General features: G+C 51.5%; 1 protein-coding gene across 3 annotated transcripts in view; it reads left to right on the plus strand.

Moving 5' to 3' along the window:
- Positions 1-4,366, plus strand: part of LOC144592988 (PHD finger protein 20-like protein 1) — an 84,305-nt gene extending 79,939 nt beyond the window's left edge. For all 3 annotated transcript variants that reach the window (XM_078398398.1, XM_078398400.1, XM_078398399.1), the window contains 2 exons: positions 459-618; positions 4,182-4,366. In XM_078398398.1, the coding sequence (XP_078254524.1) occupies positions 459-618; positions 4,182-4,324 (303 nt within the window). In that variant the 3' untranslated portion in view covers positions 4,325-4,366. The remainder of the gene's footprint in view (positions 1-458; positions 619-4,181) is intronic.
- Positions 4,367-7,844: the final 3,478 nt, after the last annotated feature.

Here is a 7,844-nt window from a genome sequence, read left to right on the forward strand (position 1 = left end):
AAATTTGACAATGGTGTTGCTGTGGTGGGCGGGGGTGCAGTCATGTGTATAGATGGTGTAGCCTACATGTCTCACAGTGCTGGGACTGAGTGTGTGTTACGTTGTTACTGAGTGTGTGTTACATTGTTACTGAGTGTGTGTTACGTTGTTACTGAGTGTGTGTTACGTTGTTACTGAGTGTGTGTTACGTTGTTACTGAGTGTGTGTTACGTTGTTACTGAATGTGTGTTACGTTGTTACTGAGTGTGTTACGTTGTTACTGAGTGTGTGTTACGTTGTTACTGAGTGTGCGTTATGTTGTTACTGAGTGCGTTACGTTGTTACTGAGTGTGTGTTACGTTGTTACTGAGTGTGCGTTATGTTGTTACTGAGTGCGTTACGTTGTTACTGAGTGTGTGTTACGTTGGTCTCTGCTACATACCCCATTGTGTGACCTATTCCTGTGGTCTTGGTGCCAGGGTGTGGGCGCGGATGGCAGTGATGGCAGCTGTGAGCGGGTGCAGACCGATGGACACTTGGATGCTCAGTGCCCGAGGCAGATCAACCTCTTGACCCACATTGAGGCGGTGCAGAATGAGGTGAACAGCAGAATGGACTTCATCGAGAAGGAGCTGGATGGTAAGGCCAGTCACGGCCACAGTAGCCCCCACATAACCCAGACCCTGCCCCTGGCACCCGCACCCACTACCCACAACATTGAAACAGACAGCATAGTGAGCGGCCTGGATGGAGTGGGTGTGGGGAGTCTAGGACCACTAGTGGGAGAGTCTAGGACCAGAGGGCACAGCCTCACAATTAAAGGACGTTCCTTTAGGAAGGAGATGAGGAGGAATTTCTTTAGTCAGAGGGTGGTGAATCTGTGGGATTCTTTGCCACAGACGGCTGTGGAGGCCACAAGTCAGTGGATATATTTAAGGCAGAGATAGATAGATTGTTGATTAGTGCGGGTGTCAGGGGTTATGGGGAGAAGGCAGGAGAATGGGGTTAGGAGGGAGAGAGATCAGCCAAGATTGAATGGCAGAGTGGACTTGATGGGCCGAATGGCCTAATTCTGCTCCTATCACTTATGAACGGAACAAGTCTTACTGCAACAGCAGAACACAGAGTGCTGGAGTAACTCAGCGGGTCAGGCAGCATCTGTGGAGAACAAGGATAGGTGACGTTTCACAGAGTGCTGGAGTAACTCAGCGGGTCAGGCAGCATCTTGTTGCCTCAGTAAACGTTGCCCCTCTCACCTCATAGCTGTGCCCTCTAGTATTTGATATCTCCATCCCGGGGAACATGTTCTGACTGTCTCCCCCATCTACGCCTCACATCATTTAATAAACATCTATCAGGTCGCCCATTAACCTCCGACATTCTATTCCATTGAAGGATGAGAGGAGATCTTATCGAAACGTACAAGATTATTAAGGGGTTGGACACGTTAGAGGCAGGAAACATGTTCCCAATGTTGGGGGAGTCCAGAACCAGGGGCCACAGTTTAAGAATAAGGGGAAGGCCATTTAGAACTGAGATGAGGAAAAACTTTTTCAGTCAGAGAGTTGTAAATCTGTGGAATTCTCTGCCTCAGAAGGCAGTGGAGGCCAATTCTCTGAATGCATTCAAGGGAGAGCTAGATAGAGCTCTTAAGGATAGCGGAGTCAGGGGGTATGGGGAGAAGGCAGGAACGGGGTACTGATTGAGAATGATCAGCCATGATCACATTGAATGGCGGTGCTGGCTCGAAGGGCCGAATGGCCTCCTGCACCTATTGTCTATTGTCTTCCAGCTAGCACCGCCATTCACTGTGATCATGGGTGATCATCCAGAGTCAGTCCCCTGTTCCTGCCCTCTCCCCATATTGTGATTACCTGCCTCTTGTACCAATGCCCCGACCTACGATGGCAAGTGTACCCCTCGCCTTCCTCACCCCTCTGTCTCCTTGTGTTGCCACTTACAGTGAGTTATGTAAGGACCCCAACATCCCTCGACATCGATGGTGTTGAGCTCATGCCATTCATTATAGACAATAGACATTAGAAAATAGGTGCAGGAGAAGGCCATTCGGCCCTTCGAGCCAGCACCGCCATTCAATGTGATCATGGCTGATCATTCTCAATCAGTACCCCGTTCCTGCCTTCTCCCCATACCCCCTGACTCCGCTATCCTTAAGAGCTCTATCTAGCTCTCTCTTGAATGTATTCAGAGAATTGGCCTCCACTGCCCTCTGAGGCAGAGAATTCCACAGATTCACAACTCTCTGACTAAAAAAGTTTTTCCTCATCTCTGTTCTAAATGGCCTACCCCTTATTCTTAAACTGTGGCCCTTGGTTCTGGACTCCCCCAACTTTGGGAACATGTTTCCTGCCTCTAACGTGTCCAACCCCTTAATAATTTTATACGTTTCGATAAGATCCACTCTCATCCTTCTAAATTCCAGTGTATACAAACCTAGTCGCTCCAGTCTTTCAACATATGACAGTTCCGCCATTCCGGGAATTAACCTAGTAAACCTACGCTGCACGCCCTCAATAGCAAGAATATCCTTCCTCAAATTTGGAGACCAAAACTGCACACAGTACTCCAGGTGCGGTCTCACCAGGGCCCTGTACAACTGCAGAAGGACCTCTTTGCTCCTATACTCAACTCCTCTTGTTATGAAGGCCAATATTCCATTGGCTTTCTTCGCTGCCTGCTGTACCTGCATGCTTCCTTTCAGTGACTGATGCACTGACACCCAAATCACGTTGTACGTCCCCTTTTCCTAACTTGACACCATTCAGATAATAATCTGCCTTCCTATTCTTACCACCAAAGTGGATAACCTCACACTTATCCACATTAAACTGCATCTGCCATGCATCCGCCCACTCACACAACCTGTCCAAATCACCCTGCAACCTCATAGCATCTTCCTCACAGTTCACACTGCCACCTAGCTTTGTATCATCGGCAAATTTGCTAATGGTACTTTTAATCCCTTCATCCAAGTCATTGATATATATTGTAAATAGCTGCGGTCCCAACACCGAGCCTTGCGGTACCCCACTAGTCACTGCCTGCCATTCTGAAAGGGACCCATTTATCCCCACTCTTTGCTTTCTGTCTGTCAACCAACTTTCTATCCATGTCAGTACCCTACCCACAATACCATGTGCTCTAATTTTGCCCACCAATCTCCTATGTGGGACCTTGTCGAAGGCTTTCTGAAAGTCGAGGTACACCACATCCACCGGCTCTCCCCAGTCAATTTTCCTAGTTACATCCTCAAAAAATTCCAGTAGATTAGTCAAGCATGATTTCCCCTTCGTAAATCCATGCTGACTCGGAACGATCCCGTTACTACTATCCAAATGCTCCGCAATTTCGTCTTTTATAATTGACTCCAGCATCTTCCCCACCACTGATGTCAGACTAACTGGTCTATAATTTCCCGTTTTCTCTCTCCCTCCTTTCTTGAAAAGTGGGATAACATTAGCTACCCTCTAATCCACAGGAACTGATCCTGAATCTATAGAACATTGGAAAATGATCACCAATGCGTCCACAATTTCTAGAGCCACCTCCTTAAGCACCCTGGGATGCAGACCCTGGCCCTGGGGATTTATCAGCTTTGAGTCCCATCAGTCTACCCAAAACTTTTTCCTGCCTAATGTGGATTTCCTCCAGTTCCTCTGTCACCCTAGGATCTCTGGCCACTAGAACATCTGGGAGATTGTACATTTCCCCCCTTATATTTGACCGTCTGAAGTGCAGCACCTCACGCCAGCTTGGGTTAGACTCAACTCTGCCCGTGTGAGACAGCACGGGACTAGCTCACGTTAACCTCCATCTGCGTGTCCCTGCCGTGTGGGATAGCATGGTACTAGCTCACGTTAACCTCCATCTGCGTGTCCCTGCCGTGTGGGATAGCATGGTACTAGCTCACATTAACCTCCATCTGCGTGTCCCTGCCGTGTGGGATAGCATGGTACTAGCTCACGTTAACCTCCATCTGTGTGTCCCTGCCGTGTGGGATAGCATGGTACTAGCTCACGTTAACCTCCATCTGCGTATCCCTGCCATGTAGGACAGCACGGAACCAGTGTTTAGGTTCGGGCTGCATTGTTATCACATGTGCCTGGGTGGGGTGGCGTACAGTGGTGTGTGACTCTGGCTCTGTCTCTGTGTCGTTAACTGCGTGTGTTTGCTATCTACAGTGCTGGAGAGATGGCTGGATTTCTCAGCAGGACTCGATGCCCCAGAACCACTGGCGAGACTTCCACAGCTGAAACGTCACATCAAGCAACTGCTGGCAGGCCTGGGCAAGGTGCAGGACATGGCCTGTTACTGCACGCACTGAGGGCAGGAGTGGGGGGCAGGAGATGGCCTGTTACCGCCCGCACTGAGGGCAGGGGGGCATGGGGGGGCAGGAGTGGGGGGCAGGACATGGCCTGTTACTGCACGCACTGAGGGCAGGAGTGGGGGGCAGGAGATGGCCTGTTACCGCCCGCACTGAGGGCAGGGGGGCATGGGGGCATGGGGGGGCAGGAGTGGGGGGCAGGAGATGGCCTGTTACTGCACGCACTGAGGGCAGGAGTGGGGGGCATGGGGGGGGCAGGAGTGGGGGGCAGGAGTGGGGGGGAGAGACTGAAACATCACGTCAAGCAGTTGCTGGGGGACATGGGCAAGGTGCAGGAAATGGTGCGTGGCTGCCCACACTGACGCGGTCCCCCACAGTGGGGGGGGGGGGGCAGGGGGAGTGGGTGCAGGGGGAGGGGGTCAGGAGGGGGTCAGGAGGGAAGGAGTGGGGGAGTGGGGCCTCGTTGGCAGCAACGGGCAAGTTGTGGGCATGGCCAGTGAAAGCCAGCGTGAAGATCACATCACTGGAGCAAGGAGGAACCACCGAGATGCCAACTTGTCCACAGAACTTGTCCACAGAACTTGTCCACAGAACTTGTCCACAGAACCTGTCCACAGAACTACAGAACTTGTCCAAGGAACTTGGTCTGGAGAAGAACTGGAACTCCACAAGATATTCAGAGCAGTAAGAGTCAGCATGAAGGATGTGACCTTCCATGTGTCCTTCAGCGTCGAGCTTCACACCCCCACTTTGATCCACAGTTCGTGTCAGCTGTACGTGGTCCCATAATGTTCAGCTCCTCCCCCGGCCCCCATGCTGCACTGGACAACAGATGTGGACAGTGATGAAAGATGCAAATGGGTGCACTTGATGTTGTGGGCAATGACCAAACTTTCACAGGGGCAGGTTGTGGATGACCTGAGGGGTGGGTTGTGGATGACCTGAGGGGTGGGTTGTGGAAGTATCTCCAGTCCAGTTAGTGTGGGAATTCCCCGCGGCCTCAGTGGTGTAAATGTCCACGCCATCGTTTCGACCCAAACACCGTTCACGAGCGCCCTGGTCAAACGCAGCGCAAACAAACAAATGACTTTCTCCCAGAGACCGTGTGCGGTTTGTTCCCCCACTCACCGTCCTGAACAAGCGTCCACTTCCCAGAGTGGGGCTTGTATTGACCAGCCCACAATACGGGGAGTCAAGGCACCCTGTGTCCAGTGTTTGGCCATCACTGTGTCCAGTGTTTGGCCATCACTGTGTCGTGTTTGGCCATCACTGTCCAGTGTTTGGCCATCACTGTGTCCAGTGTTTGGCCATCACTGTGTCGTGTTTGGCCATCACTGTGTCCAGTGTTTGGCCATCACTGTGTCCAGTGTTTGGCCATCACTGTGTCCAGTGTTTGGCCATTACACTGTGTCCAGTTGTGGCCATCACGTAGCAAGGGTTTGCTGGTCCGGTGTGTGGTGTGGGAGTTTGAACGTGGACCTACTGTACAGGTTGCGGTCTTATTGTAAAGACAGGTGAGGTGCCGGCTGGAGGGTGAATATTTACGTGCCTGATTTACACGCTGCCCCTGATATGCAACGTGGCACTTTACGTGTGGCGCGTTACGTGTGGCGTGTTACGTGTGGGGCGTTACGTGTGGCGTGTTACGTGTGGGGCGTTACGTGTGGCGTGTTACATGTGGCGTGTTACGTGTGTCGCGTCGGGCAAGTCAACGCCAACACAGCGTGTGGTGACTCGAAATGTATATCTCAACAAAGTGTATATTTGGCTGATGTGTATAAAATCCTCAAAGCTAACGGTCGCTTTCATTTCACTTCTGTGTGTAAAAGAATCTTTGAATTGTGTGTGTGTCAGTGTGCATGTGTGTCAGTGTGTCTGTATGTGTGTGAGTGTGCGTGTGTGTCAGTGTGCATGTCAGTGTGCGTGTGTGTCAGTGTGTCTGTATGTGTGTGTCAGTGTGCGTGTGTGAGTGTGCGTGTGTCAGTGTGCGTGTGTGTCAGTGCGCATGTGTGTGTCAGTGTGCGTGTGTCAGTGCGTGTGTGTGTCAGTGCGCGTGTGTGTCATGCGTGTGTGTGTCAGTGTGTCTGTATGTGTGTGTCAGTGTGCGTGTGTGTCAGTGTGTCTATGTGTGTGTGTGTGCGTGTGTCAGTGTGCGTGTGTGTCAGTGTGCGTGTGTGTCAGTGTGCATGTGTGTCAATGTGTGTATGTGTGTGTCAGTGTGCGTGTGTGTCAGTGTGCATGTGTGTCAGTGTGTCTATGTGTGTGTCAGTGTGTGCGTATGTGTCAGTGTGTGTGTGTCAGTGTGCATGTGTGTCAGTGTGCGTGTGTGTCTGTGCGTGTGTATCAGTGTGCGTGTGTGTCTGCGTGTGTGTCAGTGTGTGTGAGTGCGTGTGTGTCAGTGCGTGTGTGTCTGTGCATGTGTGACAGTGTGTCTGTATGTGTGTGTCAGTGTGCGTGTGTGTCTGTGCGTGTGTGTCAGTGCGTGTGTGTCAGTGTGCGTGTGTGTCAGTGTGCGTGTGTGTCAGTGTGCGTGTGTGTAATAATAATAATAATATATTCCTTTATTTGTCCCACATCGGGGAAATTTACCAGGGAAATGTGTGAGTGTGTGTGTGAGTGTGAGTGTGTGTGTGTGTGTGAGTGTGTGTGCACGCGGAAACAGGCCCTTCGGCCCACCGAGTCCGCACTGACCAGCGATCCCCGCACACTAACACTATCCTATTTTTACATTTACCCAGCCAATTAACCTACAAACCTGCACGTCTTTGGAGGAAGGTGACGTTTGGAGGAAGGTGACGTTTCACAGAGTGCTGGAGTAACTCAGCGGGTCAGGCAGCGTCTGTGGGGAACATGGATAGGTGACGTTTTGGGTCGGGATTGTTCAGACTGATTGTGGGGGGGGAAAGCTGGACGAGGTGGGATCACCAGGAACACGAACTTCACAATTTGTAACGTCTCACACATCTCCAAACAAAATTCTATCCCCCATCCCCTGTACCAACCTATCAATATATCAATAGTATAGTCAATAGTCGTTATAGTGAAATCAGCTGCCACGCCTTGTCCTGCCCATCCCCTGTACCAACCTATCAGCTGCCACGCCTTGTCCTGCCCATCCCCTGTACCAACCTATCAGCTGCCACGCCTTGTCCTTCCCATCCCCTGTACCAACCTATCAGCTGCCACGCCTTGTCCTGCCCATCCCCTGTACCAACCTATCAGCTGCCACGCCTTGTCCTGCCCATCCCCTGTACCAACCTATCAGCTGCCACGCCTTGTCCTGCCCATCCCCTGTACCAACCTATCAGCTGCCACGCCTTGTCCTGCCCCTCCTCTCCTCCCTCCCCACCCCCACAACACGACACAAGAGGGTCCCCACTCAAAAAGTCACCTATCCATGTTCCCCATAGATGCTGCCTGACCCGCTGAGTTACTATAAGACATTGGAGCAGAATTAGGCCATTCGGCCCATTGTCTACTCCGCCATTCAATCATGGCTGATCTATCTCCCTCCTAACCC

The sequence above is a fragment of the Rhinoraja longicauda genome, chromosome 4 (assembly GCF_053455715.1).
Source record: "Rhinoraja longicauda isolate Sanriku21f chromosome 4, sRhiLon1.1, whole genome shotgun sequence".
Taxonomy (NCBI): domain Eukaryota; kingdom Metazoa; phylum Chordata; class Chondrichthyes; order Rajiformes; family Arhynchobatidae; genus Rhinoraja; species Rhinoraja longicauda.